Here is a 27,010-nt window from a genome sequence, read left to right on the forward strand (position 1 = left end):
CTCTCCCCGGACCCGGATGGTGGCTGGCGGCGGCGGCGGCTCGTGGGACTGTCACTGAGCGGCTCCCTCAGGGTCTCCTGTCCTGGGCGGCGGCGGCTGCGGCCGGGAAGATGGCGGCGGCGGCCTCTTGCTCTTCGGCGGGGGTGGGGGCGGTGGGCGCCGGGCCGGGGCCAGGGCCGGGGCCGGGGCCGGGGCCGGGCGCCTGCGAGTGGCTGCTGCTGAGGGACGGCTGCCTGCGCTGCGACGCCGACGGGCTGCGCAGCCTGTGCTACCACCCAGCGCTCAACGCCATCCTGGCCGTGACCGCCCGCGGCGCCATCAAAGTCATCGACGGCACCTCGGGGGCCACGCTGCAAGCCTCGGCGCTCAGCGGTGAGTGCGGCCCCGGGGGCTGTTCTCGGAGGCCTGGTGGCACGGGCTGCTGCCCCCTTGGGAGGGGGTGGGCCCTGCTTTCGGGATAAGACGCCCCAGGGTTGTCGTCATTTTCCCTTCCTCCTGCTTAATGAGGCTCCTCGATCCTTGCCTTCTGCCCCTGGGGTTCACGTGGGCAGCTCTGCTGTAGCCTGTAGGGAGGCAGCCCCTTGATCCGTGGATTTGGCAGGTTGTAGGGTCAGGCATGGCACTGAAGGCCCCAGGTGCCACTGTCATGAAGCATGACTTCATATGTGACTGTGGGAGTAAAGACTGGGTATGGAGGTGTAGTTTTGATGGGCCATGGTAGTGTCTATACCATCTCAGCTGAGTCTTGCTCTTGAGTATTAAAGCACAGCTCTGAAACTTATGATGACAGGGACCAGGCCTGTGAGGATCCATTGGGTTTAAAGATTGCATTCAGCTGTTGCTTTGAACAGATTTAAATTTGGGGTTGCTGGTTCATGTTTTTGGTGAATACTTTTCTCTTCTTTTCGTGGTCCTTTTTGCTGCTCTGCCCCTTGACTCTCATGGGCGCAAGTAAAACCTGATTTTAAGGCTTGGTATCATTCACTGGCAGTTCTCCGGGAGTAGGAGGTCAAGAGCTGCTGTTGTTATTGTCAAGCCAGTTAGTTCTGCAGTGGATGGAAAACCAGTCTTTGGATGGAGTTTGCCTGTGAGGAATATACCTGATACCCCGACCATAGGGATTGTCTTCAGAACTGTGGTACTTAAAAAAAGACAAACAAAAAAACAGATTTTCACAGTTTCACACTTTGAGGAAGCAGTCTTCTGTGACCGGTCTCTTACTGTACTTCCACTTTCATTATTCAACCTACAATGACAACGTTTAACTTTTGTTTGGATTTTGGTGACTGATCCTGGTGAAGATTTGAGGGTTATAGCCAGGGTTCAAAATACACTTTGACTCTTGAAGAAGCAGTCCAATTGGAGACCTTTCCCCCTCCTGCCCCTTTATGTTTTTCAAATCCCATGGGGGGGCTTTCACTTTGGGGTGGGGGGTCAGCCCCCCCCAAGTTCCCCCTTAATTTACACCCTGTTTATAGCTTGATTTTTTTTTTTTTTTTCAATATAAGAGCAGTGAGGCACTGGACAGGTTCCCCTGCATTTTCTAGGTAGACTTGAGTAATATGGATACTTTCATCTTGAATATTATCAAGCAGATTATCTAATCAAATTTAGCTACTGAGCAAGCAAGAGTTGAAATTAAACCATTTCTTTCCTTTCATAAGTTAGAGCAGGTAATTCTGAAAGTGTAAGTTTCCACATGTCCTTATTCATGTGCACCTACATTAAAAAGATGAACCAGTGAGTTCATTCTTATTCTGGGCTATTGTCACATGAGGCTGCTATGTGTGAAATCAGTTACCACTCCACTTGAAAGGAAGATAGGCACAAGTTTAATGTTTCAGTGGAAAAATGCATCTTTTCTTCATGAATCTGTGTGACATCAGTCATTCTGAATTGGTTGATTAGTCTGACTTTTATTTCATTGGGGTTTTTTAATTATCAACAAAACATTTGGTAAAATTCAAGGAGTATTTTATTTTCATTGAGAAATATAATTTCTCACTGATACAGAAGAAAATGAGACCTTGACTTAATTTACATGTAAACAGTTAAACCAGATTTTTCTTTTATATCATAAAATTATATATGTAATAAGATGCCACTTTAGTATTTGAAAGTTATAACTGTGGTACTAGGCTGAATGGTGACTGTTTCTGGACAGAGGAATGCATTCTCCTGTGTAATTTACATCATTTATGTAAAGCAGTGTAAATTACGTTGGGATTAGAAATAGACAGATGTGCTACTCTCCCAGGGCAGCTGCATGTAATATGCAGCTATTGCTGTGCTTTGCTGCTCTGTGATGGGAGAGGAATAGTAACCTATTTGCATTTAGCAAATTGCTGTCTTAGAATAAATATGGACAAGTGAAACCTTAACTTGTCTACTTTGCACTAGTAATATTCTACTCTGTTCTTCCAGGATTTATTTTCCTTTGTATTGGGTGAAGTTACTCTGTTTGGAGGGTTTCTGTATTTGGTCTGGTACTATTTTGTACTCATGTAAATGTTCTGTCTGTCCAGGGCTTGTGTAAAAGTAACTTACTACTGTGGTCCCATTACATATTCAGTCATGTATGCTAGTTTCTCACTGTTTTGCCGTATCAAATCAATATGAGTATAAAAGAGAGCAATAGAATCTGTTCCTCATTGAGTGTAATCAGAAGAACTACTTACTATTTGCTAGGATTGCATTTATTTGCCCACAGAATGCAGAATTATTGCAAGTTGTAACTGAGGGCTTAATTTAGTTTGAAGAACCTTTGATTGATTGTGTATATGGATTCTATTTCTGAGGCATGTGTACAAGATATCAGATCTTTTTGGCTACCAATGTGTTGGTGCTGTGTTTATGCTGTTGCTGACCTGTTGCTCCTCACCGTCTTTTATAGCAGCACAAAGAATGGAGGAGTGAGTTTAACTAGCCTTGCAGTTGGATGGAACCTTTGCAGTATCAGTCTACTCTGTATGTTGGTTGCAGTACATAGTGGGGGGTTTTTTTTTTTACCTTTTAACCAGAAAAATCCACTTACTTAAAGGGTATCTTCCATATTTTGTATCTAGCTGCTATGGCTGAAGTTAAAATCCATGGAATTTTAAACTCCTCTCTTTCATGAGACTATTGCCTGCAGCACCCATGTGAAGAGCGTGTTTTCTGCTACAGCGAAAGGCACGTTCCTGATTACATATCAATCTGTGTCTCCTTTAAGAAGAGACAAAGTGTGGTAAACCAGTCTCATTCCCTTTCTACTGGAGGACTTGCGTGTGGTTTCTTCAGACCCTGAAGAAAGAGATCTTTCCAACCTGAGCAGTCATCTTCATCTCTTTGGACTGACCTGGTTTTTCATCAAGAGATCGACCCCTGAGACTCCTGAATCTGGCACAGTTTTTTGTCTATCCAGTTGCCCTTAAAAGTAGAACTTTGGGGCTCTCGTAAGAGACGTACATCACACACAAGTCCTAGCCCCTTAAAACTTTTATAGCATTGAATTGTTGGGTTTATTGTACTCCTAGAAGTATACAGTAAAAGATCTATTGTGGATTATCTTGAATTAGCTTTTCCTCCCCTAGAAGATGTTGTAGGCAGTCTCAGTCTTGTACCATCAGGAGCATGATAGTGAGGAAGAAAACTAGCAAGGGACAGAAGATCATCTGGGTTTCCATCAGCAGAATCTTCCTCTCTCACCTGATGAGAGAGAGATCCAACTAATTTAAGTGAGTGGTTCTCAACTGTTTTGGACTTGAGGCACCCCTTGGAAAATGCCAGCTCTTAGCTTTCACTCCTTTTTGGACTTTGGGAAAAGAATAAAGCAGTTCTTCTGATGCAAAGAACTTCAGAAAACCTAGAACAAGCCAGAATATTTTTGACACTGGATTCCTGTTTGAAATGTCAGGATTTATCTAACATGCTTATGTTGCATGGCACCCTTGAAAGGGTCTTAAGGCACCTTGTGGTACTGTGGCATCCTGATTGACATTACTGACTAAGGGTCTTTAGACCACTTAAGATGTATGGCAGACACCTTGGATAGCCTGGAGGTACTGAAAGGAAAATCCCTGTAAATATTATGTATTCTTATTTGTTCTGTGGCTGAAAGGGTCACCATATTTATCACAATGATAGATACGTTGTTGGAACTATCTAAGGCTGTATGTCATGCATATACAAAAAACTTGACAGATCTAAAGTTTTCTCTAAGGGACACATGTTTATGAGCCCTTTTATCCTGAGGTCCGTAGTGGTGGCAGAAGAATGTGATGAAAGAGCCAAACACCAGGAATCTCCAAGAATAATATTAAAGAGAGAAGATAATGCTGTGAAGCTCACCTATGACAGGGAGCTATGTGAACTAGTGTTCTGTTGGTCTCTGGATGCATATTTCAAGTTATCAGGTGCTTCTGTCAAAGTATACTTATCTGAATTTGGGCAGAGTGTGGCAATTTGTATAGGTGCTTTCAGATGAACATTAAAGAGGTAGTTGTATTTTCTCAGGCTACTTTAGATGCTTCTGAGACCTCTAGACAAACTTATTCAGTAGTCACTTCTATTATGATACATAGCATTTCTTAGTTCTGATCCTCAAGATTACCAATCCTACAAAGGGCCAAGCAACCGTTAAGGATCTCTTTTTCAATGGTTCTTGACTATTTGATATACAGAGTTAAATCTTTTGTCTGTTAAGGGGTTTGAAAGCTTCTGGGCTCATTGGATGCATACAGGTTAGACACACATCATTCAGTAGAAGACCTTTGCTTATGACTATAATTTGCAAAGAAGGTTAGAAACATCAAGGGAGAAATAGAGGATCTTTTGCGTTGGAATCTCTATGTTTATCTCAGAGTAACCGGCTTGATGCCACTTGAGAATTGATCAGAACCGTTTTCAAAACCAAACTTCGTTTCCTTCTCTTTAGCTACCACCTTGGTTTGCCTGTGGCTTAGGCTTGGCTCAAGAAACCTTTAAAATCATAGCCAAGGTTGTATTTAGTTCAGTTCTGTTTTCTCCTTTCTACATGCCTTCCTTTCCTGTCCCTTATCAGGGATCCTCTCATGAAATTCTGTTAAAATATGGGATGGATTATCTCTTGCTGTTTGGAACCATGGAAAACTGCACATGACGTGTAGATAAGAGGTCTTATGCTCCCCTGCATTTTATTTTTGAATCCTAAATGGACAAGGTGTTAGAACACCAGCTCTAAAGTTCAGATATCTTAGCAAATTAATCTGCTCCAAGTTCAGAAGATCCCCAATTGTTCTTGTATCCAATCCTCAGAATTGATTTTTATCTCTTGATTTTTAGACCTTGTATTTTCATCTGTCTGTAGACTCAGTAATCAGATGTCTCAGATTTATAGTGCAGGATCCTACTGAAACAAGTTCTTGCTTATCAGCCTTGCCATGGCAGCAAAAGTGTTCACAGATGCCTAGTGGTTATTGCAGTCTATTTTGATTTGTTACATTCAGATATGTCCATACGTAGATGACTACCTCGTTTTAGAAAAACTCCACAATGGGTTGTCTGAATTGACTTCTGCGGGCTGTTTATCACTTGAGTTTGAGATCAGCAGAGAAAAAAGTGGTCTTTTTGCTGACCCAGTATATAGAATTTATAGAAGCAATGTTATATCTGTTGTATCTTGTCTACCAAACAAGGGATTGCAGGCCACAGTGGGTCCCAGTCATCTGCCAGCTTATCCAGAGACAGCTTCAAAAGTGAGGCTCAGACTCTTGCATCACATGGTCTCTTGATGCTAGTCCTAATGTGCCAGACTTCACATGTGTTTCTTGCAAGGGTGGCTGAAGTCTTCTTACTTACCAGCCATCACTTGGATGTGAAGGTGAAGGACCTGTGGGATATCTTCTCCTCATTAGACTGGTGCAAAATTAGGCTTATGCAAGCAATGAATTTCTCTTTTTTTGTGCTACCACTTCTGAAGATGCTGTTGAGCAATGCTTCCACACTCAACTGGGAACTCATGTAGACACGAGTCTTGTGTGGGAAGGTCCCTGGTCTTCCCAACTATCCTGAAGCTCAGAGTTGTATTTATAGCATACATGGTATTTACATTTTTGTTGTAGGGATCCACAGTGATGCGAGAAAACACCCTGCCACATGTTGTGTTAGTGAACAAAAGCAGTCATCCTTTTGCCAGAAAACTGTTAGCACTGGTGCCTAGATTTTGGTGGCACCAATGGGAATCTAATGATCAGCTCTGCATACTCTTTTCAGATAGCCATGAGCAGACTGTAAATGGCTATCTTTTGAACCTGAGGGTGTCCAAAAATGCATGTATTCTTCACAAAACAGAAAATGAAATGCCATGTATTTTGCCATGGAGGAGATTTGAGCCTTGGTTTCTCGTCAGACTTGTTTCTTAATTTGTGGACATCAGGACTCATGCCTACATGCTGATCTCATTACTGTCAAGTGTTGTCAGGAAACATGAACAGTATTTTAGCTTCAGTGTTTGTGGTAGCCTCAGCTTGAGATGGACAGCTTTGCTGTTTGAATCCTGATGACTTTGTCGGCTCGGCCTCTGATCATGCTACTTGTTTTACCTCGTGATGTTTAGTCAAATGGAAGTCAGACCATATACTTAGATCTAACATTCTTACCTACTGGTCAGTTACTATGAAAATAAGCTGTTTGAATAAAGTCTAGAATATTTTTGTGCATAGCAGAGAAATCTTTACTGGGCTCTTAGCAGCAAAATGAAGAGGCTTTCTCTCTTGGTAGCACATCTATCTATCTTGGAATCTTGTTTCTGCAGTTCTGGACTCTCTTGACTATTCCTGAACATTTTTCACCCATCAGTTTCATAAGAGCATATTTTACATAGCATGTTATTCTGAACATTATTCTCCAACTTGAGACAATATTTTCCCAACCTACAATTTCCTGTTCCTTCCTGAGACCTCAGTATAATGTCCAGAGCTGACCCTAGGGGTGTCGGGGCCCAGATTGTCACACATCCAGTTATGATAGCAGTGGGGCTCGGGGCATATCAGCCTTTGCAGGGGTGGCAAGCGGCCAGAGTGTAAATAGAGTGGTGGCGCCCTCGGTGGGGCCTCTATGGCACTGTCTGTGGGCCCGCCCCAAAGTGCGGGGCCCAGAGCAGTCGCCCTGTTTTGCACCTCCCAAGGGATGGCTCTGATAATGTCAGCCAGCTTAATGAGACTGTCTTGAGTACTTACTTATTAACCCATCCTTTTTAACAAGCGTCAGTGGAAGACATTTTTTGGCCATAAGGCTGAAAGATATGAAAAATGTAGAACCGTATGGAACACTCTAAGGTAGAGCATTCATAAAGATCAGAATAGTCTTAGATCTCTAAATAATTAAGGTTGTTTCTGACCTTTAAGTTAAATCAGTTGAGTTGTCCTTCCAGATGTTTTTCCACGCTATGCTCAGGCCAGTGGGAAGCAGAACTATGTTCCTTTGTGTGGTCAGGGCTCTTTAACTTGGACAAGAAAAAGCCCTCCAGGCTGTTCTCTACACCAGTGTTTCTTAACCACTGGTGGGACACGAAGGTTGTGTAGGTGGGACTTCAACTGATTTGAAAATGTCCATTAATGATTAGTGTAAACGTCAAAATATACTTCTGGGAAAAAGTAGGGTTTTGTTTTTATCATGGTGGGACCAGGGTGTTTTGACAAAATGGTTGGTGGGGACATAAGGTTGCAAAAGGTTGAGAACCGCTGCTCTACACTATTTTATAGCCTTAGCAAATAGGGTTAAGAGTGAAAACATTTCCACTCAAATTTTTCTAAATGGGTATCTGACTGTATTAGATCTAGCTATTACATAACAGGACCTATCTATGCAGGCTGGACCCCATTCTTCTAGAGCTCAGGCAGTTTCTGTGCCTTCTCTAGGAAACATCCATATTTCAGAAATTTGCAGGGCTGCTACATGACGATTGTTCCACAGTTTGTTCACCCTTATTTTGTTAGACTTCTGGGTCAGTGCCTGCATTGATGGAACTGTGCCACCTATTCCTAATTTTTAAGATTATTGCTTGGTAGTCACCAAAATTCTTGTTCATGTATACAATAGCTTCAGGAAATAAAAATTATTAATATAGGAACTGAGGTTCTTTGAGGTGTGTTGTCTGTGTGGATTCCACAACCTGCTCATTCATTCTCTCTTGCTTCTCTGATCTCCTACGCAGGTTTTCCTTGCTTTACGCTGTACATGCGTTCCTGGAAAATGGCGCATAACTCATATTTGCATAAAGGGAGCCCACTCTTTACAATGTAACAAATAGGGATACGTTCCAAGACCTTGACTCTACTGACCCCAAGACCAATTTTTACCACTTTTACAAGACAATTTTGGTACTTGCCAACAGCAGACAATACACACAAGCACAGGGCAGTAGTGAATGTCACCATAATGGGGATAGCAACTACAGAAGGCAGCCTCCAAAAGAGGAGGCTGAGGGGGGATCTTGTGGCCTGTTATAAACTAGTCAGGGGGGATCAGCAGGCATTGGGGGAGTCACTGTTCCCCCAAGCACCACCAAGAGTGACCAGGAATAACAGTCACAAGCTGGCAGAGGGTAGGTTTAGGTTAGATATCAGGAGGCGCTACTTCACAGTCAGGGTGGCTAGGGTCTGGAACCAGCTTCCAAGAGAAGTGGTGCAGGCTCCTACCCTGGGGGTGTTTAAGAGGAGGTTAGATGAACATCTTGCTGGGGTCATTTGACCCCAGTACTCTTTCCTGCCATGGCAGGGGGTCGGACTAGATGATCTGCTCAGGTCCCTTCCGACCCTAGAAACTATGAAACTATAGGAAATACATGTTGGAGACAGCGAGCAAGGAGCACAGATCCACACAGGAGACTATATCTTGATGCACTGCACAAAGCAGCCAACTGCGGGCTTGTACCACACTGATCACGTACAAGTGAATTTACCTCGCGTATAACGAATTTTTGATATAAAAAGGGTCATGGCATGAAAGCAAATTTGCACATACAGAACCCACATAAAGTGAGGGAAATCTGTACTTGTTTCTAGACCAGAAGAGGAACTGAGGGATGGTTGGCCAATGCTCTGCCTTTCATGTGCTTGGGAAGGTGGGGAAAAATGGATAAGGTAGGTATGACCCAAATAGACATAGCTAGCTAGAAAGAGGGCAAGATCCCTCTCACATTGGCTCTTTGCAACCAAGAATCAAATCTCATGGACAACACCTCTTGAAGAATGACACTTATTGCGGTTAGACAGTTTTTGTGGATGGGACCCAAGAAGGAAAAGATCCATCTTTCCTGTTAGTGTAAAAACAAAACTTAGGGAGTTGGACGTTAATAAATCAAGAGCCCCATCTTCAGAGGAACTATGCTTGCAGCTACATAACCAGAATTAAAACGGTCTGGTCAATATATTTGTTATTCTCTGTACTGAATGTATTCTGTCTTAAAATTTACATAAAGATGGCATAAATGGAGTTACTCTTACCTTTTACTTTTAAAAGATTCTGAAATGCCTTACAAAAGACATGCCCACTTTCTTGCCAATTACACAATGACATGTTTATTGTTGAATGACAGTAGCCTTCTACTATGGCTTCAATTTGCTCCTCTAGGAGCAAATAACTCCTTTATAGTAGCAGCTCTGCACAATTTTAAATAGGCTTAATATAACTTAATGATATTTGAATTCAGTCATCACAAGCTTTGACACTTTATAGTGAGAAAAGATTGCCTAAAAAGGTGGTTACATCTGTGACATTAGCATTGACTAGTGTGGAACTTTTGTTATAGAAACCAGTTCTTACTACAGAACTGTGGATCTCAATTGGAGCTTTCATGTAGAAGGACCGGGGAGTAAGGAGTGAGCTGCTTCTATAGTGTCTTGGTTCTCGAAGTTACAAACATGAGCTGTAAATTTAAGTGAATTAAACCTGTAGAAGGACATAAAGATATTGTTAAATGAGTAAAGGGAGTAGGGAATAGAGCAAATGGATTTTCTATCCTGTCTGTTGCCAGTGCAAGAGATTTCTCTGGAATTCCTGTAATTTTTTTAAATAAATGTTGTTTTCTCTCTTCATTGTTTCATAGTTGTTTGGGGCTGGAAGGGACCTTACAGATCATCAGGTCCACTCCCCCCTTCCCCCCCCTCCCCCCAGCACGCACACATGCAGGATAAACCTCTGGGATCAGATGACCCCAGCAAGATGGGTTTGTCTTTCAGATTTCAACTGGTTGCACATTCTTTGGTTTTCCCAAGCCATGCAAACTGCTGCCCAAGTAGCTGAGAAGATGAGGTGGAGGGGAGGTGGTAGATAAGAGATGTAAAGTAGAAACATGGAAAACTAATTCAATTAATTGAGTTCATGGTGTCTAGTTACCTCACCCATCGGAAATATCTGGGAGATGCAATTTCCCCCTTTAAAACAGTAAACCTAATAATCTAGTTTTTTTTAAAACTTGTACAAATGAACATTTGTCCAAACCAGGGGTGGCCAACCTGTAGAACAGAGAGTACATGTGATGCCTGGCAGATTGGGGAGGGAACACGCAGCACAGAAGCAGATGGGCTAGAAAGCGGAGCGGGAAGTCAGGCCGAAGAATGGGATCAAAGTGGTTCTTGGGGAGGGTATGGGGCTAATTTGCAGCACACCTGCCAAAAAGTTTGGCCTCCATTGGTCCAGACTATTCATAATTTTGAGTAAATGTGTTCATTAAATGTATACTCTTTAAGAGCCTGGTAATGGAGAGCCTGTGTTTTATAAAGTAATCATTAAATAGTTTATGTTCATTGTCACACATCCTGTTATGATAGCAGTCATAATAGGTCGAAGTAATAAGTAAAGTGGTCAATGTACTGACAAGGCTTTTAATTTGGTTATGAGAATTATAACTGGCATTTCAGAAGACGGTTGGACATGGAAATACTTACCCAGCACCATTAGCTTGAGAACTAATTCTAATGGAGGACTCATTCTGGTGGCCAAGGTGGATGCAAAAGGTCTCTGGACAATTGAACAGTGAAGTTTTTTTGTCTCTAGTGGAAGGAAAGGGATTGGTGCTCTGTGCTCTAAACTGGCTTCATGCATTGTACAAAGAAGAAGAAGAATGTCTCCTGACCTTAAGGTACCACACCTCTGTTTGACAGCTGGAAGATGAAAAGAAACTTTGTTTCCATCTTTCAGATCTTCCTGGCAGCTCACAAGGAAGAAATTTTGCAATTGTATTTTTCCTCTTCTCCTTAGCTTTTGAGTTCTCTCCCAGTTAATAACTTCAGCAGTACATGCAGACTTAGAAACTGGTCAGTGGAATAGATAAGACTTGTGGTTATCTGGCCTTCAGTGTAGTGCAGCTCCTTTTGGTTTAAACAGTCTTTTGTGGCAAGTTTATAATAGTATTGCCAGTATGCCCTCACTTAATTGGATGGGGGAACTGATGCCAGACTATTTCTGATGCATTTTCTTAGGATTTTGAATGCTTAACTTCTGAACTTCCTCTCCTTCCCCCTGCCCCTCTTCTTAGCTTCAGCCTGAACTTTGACTTGTCTTTTGCTAATTGGCAGGCTGATCTGATTTTGGGTATGTGGGGGGATACATAATTCACTTTGAATGAAAAGTTAACTGCATTCTATCTTTATTTTTTTTTTGAGAAAGAGATGCTGTCACTTTTCCAAAATGACAGTGATTATTTAAAACAACAGGGATATTAAACTTATCCTGTAAGTGAAACAATCGGTGACTGGGGGGACGGAGGTGCAAGGGCGGGGAGGGGGTTTCCATTAATAACTTATCCTTCTAATTGCTTATATCAAGATTTTAGAATTTTTCCTTTTGAGGTATTAGACACTTTTGGTGACGAAGTGATCTACTGTTCAGTGTTCTGATTAATTAGAAAGCACTGTATTAACAGTTGAAATGTACGTTAATTGAAACTAAGCATATTGGGGCAGGATGGATAATTTGTAGAGAATGTAGTAGGAATCACTAACTTATTGCTGTCTAACTTTGATACTGAGTAGGAATAAGCCACCAAGGGAAGATGAGGTGATGTATCTAGTAGTGTCAAAGATAGGCCTGGGGGGAAACATTCTTACTTACTGAGTGCTAAAAACCAGAGGCTAAACACAGACATAGATAGAAATGAGCAATAAAGTCAATCTGGAATCTCTGGTAATTTCTTTGCACCCCATGGGAGATAAGCGGGGACCTACCTACTTTGCAGGGGCTGCTCCCAGATTTCACAGTCTGAATATGGTGCTGGTCGCTGTTTTTTTGCAGGGGGGGCACGCCTCTTGTTGGCCGAGGGGTCCTGGAAGTCCCGCTTGTCCCCAGAGATTGACAGATGGACATCTTTCAATCTCTGGGGAGGCCTGGGACGTCCACGGCATGGAGGGTCCCCACCTTACTCTGCTGTGAAAATGGCAAGTGGCGCTTTGTTTAGACTGCCCCGAAAATCTTCCCTCCCCTTACTTTTGCTGGCCATTTTCCAGTTTTCTCGTAGGGACTGAGCTTTTTCATGGGGGACCTACCAAATTTGTGGTTTCCATAAAAATCGTGAATTTGGTAGGTCCCTGGTGGTTAGGTATTTCCCTCTCAAATTGCTTTTCTCTCCCACTCATCAGAGCAGAGCTACTGCACTTCTCTTTTAGAAGACGGTTTTTATTTATGTATGGAGTCTTATACACAGCCATTGCTGGGTTTGCTACTTAGCATAAGCTGTCTACGTCTTTCCTGGCAGATGCCTTGTACCCAGAAGCTTGTTTAAGCTCTCCCAACTCTACAATTTAGTTCAATAAAAGAAACTAGCCAAAATATCCTTGCCTGTCTTGATGTACATATGCATTTTGATTTATGAAGGGACAGAACTGAAAATACGTAACTATGATTCTAGAGGTGCACTGATATATCGGTTGGCCATCAAATAGGCACTGATTAAAGGAGAAATAATATTGCTATCGGCTTTTTTTCTTGTTGTAGCTGATAATTATGGCCATGTGCCTGGAGCATCCTGATGACAGTAGTTCAGTCCCCACTCCCTACTGCTGGCCCAAGCCTGTGGGAGATTACAGGTCCCAGCAACGGGGAGGGGATGCCAGGAAGTGGTCACAGGGTGTTGGGCTCATCAACAAAGGGATTATTACTGTATATGCAGCGCTGCATATACAGTAGGGACCTGAGCACCAGAGCTGCTGCAGAGACTGAGCTATGTGCGGGCAAGCTAAGGTGCCACACAAGGTACGTTTCGCTCCTCTGGACACTGGATGCCTTTGCAAAATGGCTTCTCACCAGTGGTCTCAGGAGCTTGGCTGCATGGGGCCTGCTGATGCGCCATGCCCGGTGCCACTGTCTACATGAGGGTCTGTTCTGCACACCCAGGACAGTAGCACGGGCTAACAGGGAACCAGGGCTGTGGGTAAGAGCTGTGGACAAGGGAGTGACGTGTGGGAATAAGGTGATTGCTGCTTTCCTCATTGAGGGCTGGAGCAGGCAGTGTGTGTGTAATGCAAAACAAACAAACAATTTTTTAATGTTAGTCTAAAATGCCATGCACTATTACTATCTATCAGCTATCAGTATTGGCCAAGAAAATGTTTATTGGTGCACCCCTATACAATTCCTTTGCAAGGAAAGAAACGTCCTCTCTAATCATGTCACCTGTTGACTGTAGACAAGGATTTTAATTGAGGTTCAATGGCAGACAAGGAATATGTTCCTGTTGTTGGACACAGCTCTTTTTCAAATGCTTTAGTTCCTCTATGGCAAGTAGTAAGACTTACCATCCTTTCTGACAACTAGAGTGGCTTTCCCCCTTTCTGCTTAATTTCTCCTATAACGTGACCAACACTTACTTGAGGATCAGTCAGTACCTGGACTCAGCTTTTTCCTAGGTTATAAGTTCTGGGCAGCTTTAATTATGTTAATATTTTTTCAGGCATCTGTAGCAGTGCTGCTGACTGGGGAGAATGGGTGGGGAGGGGACAGTGTCTTTGATTTCCTATGGTACCATGTGGTCACCCTAGTCATAGATGAATTGTTTGGCAAGATAAGGAAAGTGAAGTAGATTACCGGTAAAGTAACTTTTACCAGAAGGACTTGTAGCAACATACCCAATGATTTAAATTCATTTAGATTGTTTAAATTACTAGTCCTGATGTTACCAAAACATATTATATGGTACTATGCTTTCTTTAATAGCTTTTTCTTTTTTCTCTCCCTCTTCCTCCTTGATTTATAGCTAAACCAGGTGGACGAGTGAAATGCCAGTATATTTCTGCTGTGGATAAAGTTATCTTTGTGGATGATTATGCAGTAGGATGTAGGAAAGATCTCAATGGCATCTTGCTCCTGGACACAGCTCTGCAAACACCTGTTTCAAAGCAAGATGATGTGGTTCAGCTTGAATTGCCAGTTACGGAGGTAAGCTGTTTTAAACATTAAGTATGTAATGACTCTATAGTAGGATAATGAAAACAAATTTACTGTCCTGAATGTCTAATGTAATAGTAGTTATTAAGTGGGATAACTTCTAAAAATTTAAATTACCTTAAGGCAGTAACTTTGTAATTAGCCTCCACCAAAGCTTGCTAGAATATAGTTCCCCTGCTAACACACAAGGTACATAGCTTGTCTTTCTCTCTCTATTCTGTTGTGGTATTTCATGAGAAATTTCTGCAGTGCTTGCTACAGGTAGGGACCCATTTCCAGCTTTGTCTTTTTCATCCAGGTATTTGCCTTCAGCAACGGTTTCAGAAACTGCAGTCTAGACTGTGTGGAGTTCTTGGATTATGATCCTTCTGGGATTACCAGAAAAATAAGCAAAAAATAAATCCACTGTTTGATGTATGCAGGTAACAGCAAGTATGGTAACCACTGAGTTCCCCTTCCAAGAATCCTAACTAGCTATTATATATTCTAGGGAAGACCATAGATATTATTTAAGGTGTGTCATATTAGCACAACATCTTCCACAAGTTTAGTAGGTGTTAAAAGCAAACAAAGCTGTGTGTATATTGGAGTCTTAATGTTAGTACATGTGATGTTATCATGATGTTAGCTAATGTGTTAAAATGTAGTCCAGAGATGGGCTGCAGCCAGCGAGGAAGACAGAAACTCTCAGGAGGAGGAGGTGATAAATCAGTAGGACATTTCTGATCTCAGGGTAAATTACGTGCTTGAGGGTGAGGGTATCTGCAGTCATATGTAGCATGCTACATACAGTGCAAAAACAAAATGCCAGTGCCAGGATCTGTGTAATGCTTTATGGAGAGGGACCGGACCACACCAATGGGTGGTAGGGGAGTGGGGGATGAAATTGAAGTAAATCAGATAAACCCAGCTCTTACCAAGGCATTGCCCCTACAGAGCATTGAATATTGGGTGCGTATTCTGAATCCAAGAATGTATGGCTAGTGTCCATTTTGCAACAAGTGATTTTCCTAGAAGGAGGAACAGTACTAACAACATTTTCTTAACGGTTGTCTCTGAGGAGCTTTTAGAGTCCCTCGGACGACTGTTTTCCATTTCAATTTTATGCACTGTATGCCTGCTAGGTGCTCCAGACAGGTTAAGGCCAAATGTGAAGACTCTAGTCCATCTTGCTTTTGTTCATGGGTTTTGCTCCCTTGTTTGCAGTGTCATCCATGATGTATCCAGATGCATGGTCATTTCAACCTCAGTAAGACCATTCCTGTGTCTGAACTGGCAAAAGCTCACCAGAACTTCTGATTCAGCTAGTCTGTAAAGTGTATCTTTACCCTGCCTGACTTTAAACTAGCTTCTCTTTCCCCATCTCTCCCCATGTTTTAAGCATTGGGTGTAGACCCTTTTCCAAAGATCAGAATAGCAACCCTTCTTTTTATAGGCTGCTGCCAGTAAAGGAATTTGGTTTGACAGTTCAGTAGGCACAGATTTTGGGAGTCTAGGGATTTATCAGCTAGGAATATGGAGGGAGAGCCACATTCAATTATTACCTGTTGTTAGAGATAACAAACCCCAGAGAGCCTCAGTAATTTTTTGATGAGGTGGCTTGGATGTGCCATAAGGAAAAATAATCCCATCACTGAGGGAAAGCCTAAGGAACTTAAAATGTAAATCTCCTTGTGTTCTCTTGTTTTCCTAAGCTTTCTCTAGTCGTCATCTTCGTTGCGTTATTTAATAATATTCTGTACATCTTGTATCCATTTCCAATAGGCCACTTATTCAGTTACAATACCGACCTTATTGTTGACTGTCTTTTCCTCCATAAATAGTCTTATAAAATCGATTATATTATACATTGTTTAGTTATTTTTTTTCAAGTACTCAGGATGTGTGAGGACTTCCAGAGATCTCTATTAACTGTTCCAGTGAACTCAGGGAAGAATAGCAGTGTTGTCTTGGGGGCCTTTGTTGGTTTGCTTTCATTGCTTTTGTTCCCCAAACTGCAAGATACCATGTTCCTAACAGTGGCTAGCAGGCAGCAAATTGAAGGTGCCCTACATGGCGTTCATTAGGAACCAGGACTCCCTCGTGAATGGTCCTTTCAAGTCCAGTTTGCAGCAAGCACTTACTGTTTGGAAGTATTTGCCACCCTCTTAGTTTAGGGACATGGAATACTGAACAAAAGATTGTTCAACTTGTAGGCTGCTTTAATTACTCCAAACAAAGCTGATGCCCTGTGCGTTATGGATAAAGTACATTTCCTGCCTCTAGGAACTTGGTACATGTAAAGGTAACAGTGGGGAGAACCAAGAACAATGGAGAATGAGATGATAAAATTTAAACAGCACAGATTTCATTGAGCATTTCTGGATGGCACTGATATTTTTTTTTAGCTTGTGATGTTAATCTGAAATAGTTTAACTATCCCCCACGATGATCTGGGACCCTAACATGTGCGGCAAGAAAAATCTCAGTAATTTTTTTTAGACTAATTGCTGCTTCCATCCATGTAAATTTATCTGCTTCCCAGATTAGAACACTGACAAACTGAACTGATCAATTGCTTGTGAAGCTCCAGGGGCTGATGCTGCCTTTGGTGCCTGCCTTTTGCCCTTGTAGCTAAGTTTCCTCCCCGAGGAGCCAGTGGGTGTGGCAGGTGAGGCGGTTCCTTATGTGTGTGGGATTTGGCTAATCAATTGGACTGGCATGACTGAGCTAGTTTCCAGAAACTTTCCACACAGCAACACAAAGCATCCCAAACAAAAGGTAGTTATTAGTGAGGCTAGTTCCACCAGTTAGCCTTCAGTAATATCTTAGACAACTGATTATTGCAGGTAGGCTTTTCTGTCAGAGATTATATCCATGGCTTGCTGCAGAAGAGAACTCAAAGGGTTAGTGTCATCCCTATTCATCTTTAGTATTCATGAAAAAACATGCTAGTGCAGTGGTGCTCAACGCTTTGGCTCCACAAATTGGATAAGTGGTGCAGCACTGGTCCACGAGATGGATCCCTTATGGAGTCGGCACACAGGGTTGGGCCTCACGCTGTCTCCGCTCAGCCCTGCCCTGTTCATCCACTCTAGTGTGCATGTCCATGCTGGGCCTTCTGGGCTCTCCACAGATCTGGAAATCTGGCAGCAGGGGAATGGCAGTTAATGCTGCAACTGCTCCCCTGTGGTCAAATTATTAAACCTGTAAGACAGGGTTGGGGAACTTTATTTCCTATTGTGGGCCACTGACCCATAGAAAAAATCAATCGTGGGCCACATGCAAGTAGAAAGCAATTTTACTAGTGAAAAACTTGAGAGAAACACACAACATTTTACTCACCTGCTTCTTTGGTGTGATGGCTGAGGTTGCTTTTCTTTGGTGAGCGTTGTAATATCTGTGCTGTGCTGTGCTGTACTGTGCTGAATGACCATGGCACGTGGCCACGTGCAAGCTTCTCCTGAGGACTGGCGGGTAGCCACGGCTGGTCAGGGGCAGCTACTGCAGCTATCCAGCATGGCATGGTGCAGCAGCTGCTCCCCGCCTGGTTGCTACTACCCCCAACCCCCAGAGGGGGAAGCTTGCATGAAGCAGCAGCCACCGCCACTACCCACACCACAGCTCCATGTGTGGCCAGTGCTCCAGAACTGGCCATCCTACTTCTGATATATTTTTAAGATGTGTACGTATTTTTAAAAAGTGATGGATTTTTGAGTGCCAGATTTATGAGGTTATACTGTTCTTGCCGCAGCCTAGATTAAATTATGCCATGGGCCAGATCCAGCCTGCAAGCCGTAGGTTCCCCACCCCTGCTGTAGGGGATTCTGCAGGTCAGATCTGGCCCGTGAGGTAGGGCTTGAGCACCCCTATGCTAGTGCATCATATCCTAAGTCGTCAGTCACTTATGTTTTGTTTTTTTTAATTAAAAACATTGAAATACAAATTTGAGGTGTGATTTTTTTTTTTAACCTTTCTGGTAGAGTGTTGAATTTCGTGGATGACTTTGATGGACAGAAGTAACAATTCATGCCACTTGCTCCTGTTCAAAGTTTTACCAAAAGTGTATCTATGTTTACATCTGGAATCCATCAAGCCAGGCCAAGTTTTTTATGTTTTCCAGAGCAGTGGAGTACGTTCTAATTCTCCAATTCAGCTGCTGAGGCTAAATGCTAATTTTATTTTTACACGTGTGTTTTAGGCTCAGCAACTGTTATCTGCTTGTATGGAAAAGGTAGATGTCTCCAGCACAGAAGGATATGACTTGTTCATCACACAGCTAAAAGATGGTTTAAAAAATACCTCACACGAGACAGCAGCAAACCATAAAGTTGCAAAGGTAAGGAACTGCTTCTGGATTCTCTTAACAGAGTGATTCTGAAAAGGTGATGTTTGTACTTTTAATGTCTTATTAAATCATTTATTGCTTGTTAAAACAACTGCAATTCTTTGAAAAAATATTGTCCAACTTTCATTTTACTTGAATTCAAGATGACTTTGAATTCAGGACAACCCCCAATAATTAGGTTCTGTGTATGAAAAGTGTATAATTTTGTTACCATTTAATTTATATAGAATCTAACTGTCAATTGTTGGAGAGTCATGTTAATTTTTCCCCTCTCACCTTCCCTACCGCTGCAGGGGGCAAGGTGCCTGTCCCCTTCCTGCCCCTTTCTGCAGCCTCTGCCCCCTTCCTCCCTGCTGCCAAGCACAGCCCAGAGTTTGCATATGCTCTGTGCCTGGGAGAGAATGGGTTTGGAGCTATACCTGACAGTAAGCAGTGGGGGAAGAGCACAGAGGCCTGGGGTAAGGGAGTAGGCAGCTGTCGCAGCTCTGACTCTAGCCTAGAGTCCTCAAGTCCAAGATGAAGGGCTCCTACCCATATTGAAAGGTGGTTGAAACCTCATTATGGATTTGAGCAACTACGATGACTTGATTGAAGGCCATGATGAAGAATGCAATCATATACTTATAGCTATTTGTAATACATGCACTATATCCAGTAGCTAAAAGTAACTTTGACCTGTTTAACAGTTTATTCATTAAATCTTATTTCTATAAATATAAGAATCACAGGTTTGAGCTATATACTTCCATGTGCTAGTGCAGGATTTATCTTAACAGGAGAAAGAGAGGCTTCCAGTTTTTGAACAAATAAACCCATAAAATAGGTACAGTAATACAGGGGTTGGTAACCTACGGTCCATGAGCTGGATCCAGCCCATGAACATGGAGCTTCAACTGTGGGCCTTTTTTCACGTTGTTGGAAGAATTACCTGCCCTCGCACATTCTTCTGCCTGAGGTGGGTCATTCTGGCCTGCAGTTGGAAAAAATTGCTTACTGCTGTAGTAATAAATGCCAGATTCATCATTCTAGGAGGATTGATAAAGATGACTATTTATTGATAGCCATATTTTCAACTGTTCATCAGAGATTTAGGCACTCATGCATCATTAGTTGTCCTTACCTTTTAATCTGGCCTTGCGTACCAGAGCTTCTCTTAAATCTGCAATGTGTTTATGAGCTGATAGATCCTTTTGCTAGGACCTGGGTACTTTACATAATTAGGCTTCTTTACTACTGCTCTCCCCCTTTGAAGACAGGAGTTTGTGTGGGACCACTGAGGTGCTCTACCTGTTTGCTGAGGCTTTTGCTTCACAGGGTGCTGTTTCTCTGATCAGCTGTGTGGGGCTGCTGCTGATCCCCACCAGGTTGAAGAAGTGGATCTCATAAACAAAAGCTCTACCAAACAGCTGAGTGGCTTGTCCTTAATTTAGCAACTCACTATGACTCAAGTAGCTTGTGTACCACCTGGATGCAAATAACCTGGGTTCCTTAGTGCCAACTTAAACTGATGAACTATCTATCAATAGCAAACTTTATTGCGATTTACAGTGGGTATAGCTTTGGATGAGATGAATTGCACTTTAAAATAATCAGCCAAAATGTTAGCCATGTGAATCAATAGGGTTCCTGTGGCCCTTGAGGGCACAAACAAATAATGTAATAGTGATAAATTCTGGTGATTGATTAACCATATTTTGCTACATTTGGAAGCAACTGGACAAATATACTGAAGTGTGTTAAGTCTCAATGTCTGCATAAATTAGGCATTCATATAGCATTCATAGGGTAAACTGGAGATCATAAAGTGCTCAGAGCTGTCAAAATAGAAAGCATATGGTAAATAAGGAATGCAGTGCTTTTTAATGTGAGCCTTTTCATCCAAATTGTTTTGATGAGGGGTATGTTTGTAGTATACCACTTACCCTGCAGAACTGCAGCTTTTAATATACTGCTCTTAAGAGTGCATTGGTAGGCTATGCTCAGTCGTGTCCTACAGCTTTTGAACACCAGCGTGATGATTTAATGCTCAATGTCTGCTGACAGATTTCATTCAGATAGGAATGATCCTTAGTATGTGTTCATTAGTTCTTGCATGTGATGGTTTCCTTCCATGTGGTTTTTTTTACATGCATGGGTAACTAAAGGTTTGGTGAGGTATTTTTCAGAATTCAATCAGTTGTCTGGAATATTCCGCCCTCCCCCCCCGCACAATTGTCCTTGTACATCCTAGCAGTTGCCTTACAAAGCCTGTGGGAGATTAAGCAGAATTTTAATGGAGTCTGTCTTTTAGAAGTATTGCATCTCGGAGCTTGAGAAAAGAACTCTAGTAACTCTAGAACAGAACTTTTCCTCGTAAGCATATGCAGTAACTGCCACTATCAAGTGCAAGATAGAAGTTTAAATGTCCCAAGGAATCACTTAGTTGTGTTTTGAATAGTTTTTGAATATGCTAGTTAGTTACCCTTGATGTTACTGTAATACTCCTATTACTTTTAAACAAAGACACATTTATTAATTTAATGGCCTTCCTCATTTCTTTGCAATGTTGAATGTTCTATCAAATGCTAAAAATATGAATAAAGGATAGTCTGTTTTCATATTCTCAGCAGCTCATTAAAAAAGCTAAATATCAGTTCCCCCTATTTGCAAACTATATTATGAACAAGTAACAAATTAGTTGGCAAAAAAGTGCGTTTAAATAAACTGCACGAAATCTCTACAGAATTTCTGATTTTAAATTGTTCTTATAATTCTTTCCCATTATGGCTGAAGAAAAGTGTCTTTTAATGAGAATTAAGTCATGACAAGCTTTAAATTTTAAGCACTAAGGCATTTGAGCTTTAAGTTGTCACTTGCATTTTTTGTGCTTATAATTGAAATAATTCAGTATTATATTTCACAGAAGCTCTGAATTGGAATCTCTAGAAATCTCATTGCTGAGATTTGACAGGCATATGTAGAACAGAAGGATGAGGTTGCAGGCAGTGATAAATATACTTAGGCTTCCTAAATTATGATTAATCTGTTATATTAGCATTAAGATCCCAATATTTAAAATGTGCTTATTAAGCTCAAAACCAAAAATTAATATTCTTTTATTTTTGTTCGTTTGCTAGGTGTAATATGGTATGCACATATGGTGTACATATGTCAGGTGTAATATGGTGTAATACAAACTGTATCTTGTAATAACTCCCAAATATCACTAATTGGATGCTTTTCTTTCTTAACTTAGTGGGCAACAGTTATGTTCCACCTTCCTCATCATGTATTGAAGTCTGTCGCCAGTGCCATTGTAAATGAACTTAAGAAGATAAATCAAAATATTGCTGCCTTACCTGTAGCATCCTCTGTGATGGATAGGTTGTCTTACCTCTTACCCAGTGCACGACCAGAACTTGGTGTGGGACCTGGTCGATCTGTGGACAGGTACGTTGAAACATGCAAGTAGCTAAATAAGGAATTTCTTATCTTTTGCTTTCATCAAGGTATTTATTTTATCATTTAGATTTTTTTGACAAAAGAAGTTGACTTAAACTAAGTTGGATACAAGAAAAGAGCAGATCTAGAAAATTTGTCAAAGTTACTTTAAGCATTTATGTATAATAATGTTAAAAGCTTCTTTTAAATGGTGCTGCTTTACAGTTATTATTTGTGCAGGAGTCTCACTTCTTCTGAGTCTAGGTTCCTATGTGCAAGGCTGGTTAAATTTCCCAACCCTTAAATTTTTGTGCCACTACCACAGAGGAGTATAAATGTTTACATACACACTTTGTAGTCACTTCCTTCCTTCTTACTACTGATAGTGGAAGGCTGTATCATCCTAGCAGCTATCACCCCATCTTTTCCTGCTTCCCAGTCCTGCTGCTGTTAAGGTAATAAATGAGACCTACTTACTGGTCAAAACTGGTATAGTGCTGAATAATCTGGTATCTTCTGAAGCATTTCTGTACTGGCAGTATTTGGAGAAAAGTGTCAATACCAAATCTTGGAGCACCCATATTTTTCCTTAGGTCTTCATTGAAGATTTGATTTGTCCACAGTCTGCTTCTGTTAATTCTTCCAGTTTCGTAGTTGGAGTTTTCCTGGGTTCAGGTTAATTTAGCTGTCCTGCTCTAAATAGTAGTTTATGTACTCTTCTGTAACATGGCAAAGATCAGCTACATGACAAAAGTGTACCCCTGTGAAAATGCCATGTTAAAAAAAACAACACCCCCCCCCACCAAAAACCCAAACCCAAAACAGCTCTTTTGTATGAATACTGAAAATGCCTTAAACCCCTTTCACTGAGCTTGGAGAAGGGGAATAATTTTCAAAACCATGATTGTATAATTCCAGCACATTATTCAAAATGCTGTCTTATTGCATTATCACCAGTTATGTTTGTTATGGTCAGTGTTGCATCACAGTGCTCTTTTCTTTATCCGGAAACTTTAGATCTCAAACTAACGCTCCTTTCCATCTCTGTGGTGGACTGTGGCGGGCGACTGGTACCACTTTGGTCGGGGGGGGGGAATGTGCCCCCTCAGCAACCAGTCAGTGGGGGGGGGAGAGGGGGTGTCCTTGCTGACCAGGAAATCCCCATGGTGCTTCATCCGGTGCTTCTAGTCCCTGGCCGGTGTTCACGGGGGGGCACTGGCGTTCCTACCTGCCCCACCCCCATCTGTCACCTAAGTAGGGAGCACAGCCTGTCAGGAGGTACACCAGCGCTCTCGAGGTGCACATGCACCCTCTATGTGTCTCTGCTGCATTGTGGGATGAAATCTTGGATCGTTTGTATCCTGGACCAATTTATCATATGGTAATTTAAAACCCATGAGTTTGTATACCAAAGGGAGAAAGAAAAAGCAGTGGACATATGAAAAGATAAAGCTTTTATACTGCTGTATATGGCTGGTTTGCAGGCTGGATTGGGGCCTGGCACCACCTGCTCCCGCCCCATGTGCCAGGATTAGGTCTTAGGGGCCTGGCGCCACCCCCTCCTGCCATCCCATTGTGCTGGGACTGGGTCTTGGGAACCTGGTACCATCCCCTGCACAGATTTGGGTCCTGGGGGGGCCTGGTACTACCTCCTCCCAGTGCCCCACATGTTGGAATTGGATCCTAGAGGCCTGGCGCTGCCTGAGCACTGGGGTTGGGCCCTGGGGCCTAGCCCTGCCTGCTTGGATCCAGCATCCCACCCAGAACCTGGAGCTATCCATGGGTCTGGACCTGTGGGGAGCCCCATGGACATGGTGCCAGGGCTAAATCTCTGGCATGCAGGCCAGGGCTTGAGTACTCCGGTTTTAAATAGACCTGGTGTAGATTCAGAGTTTGAGGCTGAAATAAATGACCCTTTTGATACTATCATGTATATGTTTCTATGTAGTGAATTAAAAAACTTAGTATTCTGTATTGCTTGTAGTAGGCAGAATGACACAGTGAGATTTTTTTCAGATACTTTTATCTGCCATATGGTGATGTGGTCTAAATTTAAGTATCAAAGGAAAAATAATTTTGACAATGTTTAATAGTTATTTTTTTCAATCTGACTAAATTAAAGAGAAGTCTTTTCTGTTGCTCATTTTGAAACTCAGGCTACAGTATTGATTTTGATTATTTTAAGAAATAATCTGGAAAACTAAATAAGGAAATGTTCTTTAATTTTCATTCCCCGCCATTGTCTTCTTGATAACTTTAAAAAAAAGGCTGACAGGAATTGTTTTGATTTTTTTTTTTTCTAAATACTTTCTAAGCTATTTGTGGAGGCTTTCATGAGTTAATTTGTTTTGTTTTTTTGTTTTTTATCTTGGTTTTGAATGACATTTTATGGGTAACACCTTTTTTGTTTTTAGATCGTTGATGTATAGTGAAGCTAACAGACGGGAGACATTCACCTCATGGCCTCATGTAGGGTATAGGTGGGCACAACCAGACCCAATGGCCCAGGCTGGGTTCTATCATCAGGTAAAAATATCAGTTTCTGTTATAAATACAGTCTCTAAGGGAAGGGATTATAATGCTTTTAAAAGCTCATTCTCTCCATATCTTGTCATCAGCCCCAGATCAAGAGAAAACATAACTTGTGTTTTGAAAATGTTGACCATCTTCAGGGAAGTCTCATGGTTTTTCAATACATTGAGGATGCACTTTGAATTATTTTGAAGTCTGTTATTTTTTTCACTAGTCAGTGAATGATATTTGATTTGAGTTTCAATATTTAGCTCTTTTTAAATCCTGTACTGCTCCATCAAAGAATTTGGCCAAACCCAGTTTTATACTTAGTTTAATATCTTTTCAACAATCTAATGATTTGAACAGTTTCTGTACAGTTGGAATCTTTTTCCTTCAGGAAGAGAAATTTAAATAAGGCAGAAAAAACAGTAAACTTGTTTCAGTTCTTTTTTATTAGTATTCACTAAAGTACACTGGCTTACTTAGACTTACTGAAGTACCATATTTACTTGCATATGCAAAACAAAAGTCCTCCCCCGTCAGTATTGGGTGGGGGAAAAAGCCTGTCATCTTACATTTGCATACAAAGAAACTGCATTAAATACATTGCTTGTCTTGGGACTGCTGCTAAAAGCAGCATGTGCTCAGTAATGGAAACCAACTATGAAGCTGATTAAATGCAGCCAACACTGGACATACCTATAAAACACATGGCCCGTACTGGGCAAACATACGGATGAGAACATGCTACAAGATAGATTAGCGCAGCCCATCTGAATAAGTTGTACAATAGTGCCAGTTGTGCTCAGCATCCCTCAGTGCTGACTCTTTTCAAGTCATGATTAGCCACTACATTGAATACATCGAATTACGCCTTTATTTCCCATTTCCAATGTTAAACGTCTGGCAAACATCACCAAACAGGGATCAGGCAGTTTACCCAGAATTCCTCTGTCATCCCTTCTCTTAGCTGGTCACATGATTAGTGTGGCCCTGCCCTACATAAAGTGGAGCCTGACCAGGTTGCCCTGCATCTCATCTGCATATAAATTTTTGGAGTATCCCAGGGCTCATGACAAGAACACCTGGTTCCAGTCATGAATGGGGAGTTTTGTGGTGGGTATCTGGCGTACGCACATACTGAGCAGTGCTGAGCTGTGGGGTCACCATGACTTGAAACTGACATTGGTGGGTCCCAGCCTAGTGAACTATATAGTAAATCATGAACCTTTTTGGCCTTGGACTAATCTTGTGTATAATTTGTACTGTGTATGAGTAAATATTAAATTACGGCCTAAAAGTGTATTTATGGAGTAGCTGTGCTAAAATTTGCAGCAGTTTGAACAAAGGTAAAATGAAACGCATCAGCTCTGGAGGAACTAAGTTTGTGGGTAACTGTAGTACCTTGCATACATGCTTTGATTTCAGATTTGCTCCTAACTTCCATGTGTTCAGAGAGAGCAGGGTCTGACAGTAAGGAGAGGGGACGGGCTTACAGGGGGAAGAAGTCAGGGGGGAGGGGGAGGAGAGGGCAAGGGTAAAATAAACCTGACGCCCCATTTTTTGCCATTGTTTAGCAGTGGGAGGGGGACAAATTCAAGGCAAACTTCCAATAATTAGGTTGTATATCTGGAACATTATAACATTTACATATATAGAATCTAATTATTGGGGGGTTGTCTTATATTCAGGTTCACCTTATATTCAAGTAAATACAGTAACCTTACATTTTTTTTCCCTTAATGTGATCTGTGTTCAAAGCTTTTAGGGCTTTTTAATAATTAAAATATGAAACCATTTATTTTTAAAATATATCTGTACAAAACTGCTTTTTACCTTCTTGTAGCCTGCTTCATCAGGAGATGACAGAGCCATGTGTTTTACATGTAGTGTATGTTTGGTGTGCTGGGAGCCTACAGATGAACCTTGGTAAGTGTAAAGATTTGTGTGATGATCTATTTTTTTTTCTGCCTTGGTTGTTGGATGAAAATATTAAGATAAAATATGAGGCTGGTAGATTTTATCTTAACTAGTATTTATGAAGCATTCTTGGCAATGGATTTTTAAAAAATCAGTGGTAGCTGCCCATACACATGTCTTTACCCCATGGTAAGTGAAATTTTAAACCATGATAGTTTAGTCTCTTTCCTTAAGGGCTAGGTGACCTAATCCTATTTATTCTGGTAGCAAATTGTTTGTATTTCTATATCCTAATCCTTCCCAAAGTAACTCTTATATTACAAGTGATGATAATGTACATACTCTAGAATGTATGCCTACTTTTCTTAGTAGCATCAAATTGCTTTCAAGGGTAGTAGCCAATCAGATCATAAATTTATAGTTACTTCT

General features: G+C 41.6%; 1 protein-coding gene across 6 annotated transcripts in view; it reads left to right on the forward strand.

Moving 5' to 3' along the window:
• Positions 1-27,010, forward strand: part of BIRC6 (baculoviral IAP repeat containing 6) — a 312,653-nt gene continuing 285,643 nt past the window's right edge. For all 6 annotated transcript variants that reach the window (XM_090045546.1, XM_090045562.1, XM_090045538.1 and 3 more), the window contains exons 1-6: positions 1-372; positions 14,210-14,391; positions 18,581-18,718; positions 21,963-22,156; positions 24,562-24,673; positions 26,508-26,590. In XM_090045546.1, coding sequence (XP_089901672.1) covers positions 111-372; positions 14,210-14,391; positions 18,581-18,718; positions 21,963-22,156; positions 24,562-24,673; positions 26,508-26,590 — 971 coding nt within the window. In that variant the 5' untranslated portion in view covers positions 1-110. The remainder of the gene's footprint in view (positions 373-14,209; positions 14,392-18,580; positions 18,719-21,962; positions 22,157-24,561; positions 24,674-26,507; positions 26,591-27,010) is intronic.

This window comes from Crocodylus siamensis, chromosome 1 (genome assembly GCF_052110815.1).
Source record: "Crocodylus siamensis isolate JL-2025a chromosome 1, ASM5211081v1, whole genome shotgun sequence".
Taxonomy (NCBI): domain Eukaryota; kingdom Metazoa; phylum Chordata; order Crocodylia; family Crocodylidae; genus Crocodylus; species Crocodylus siamensis.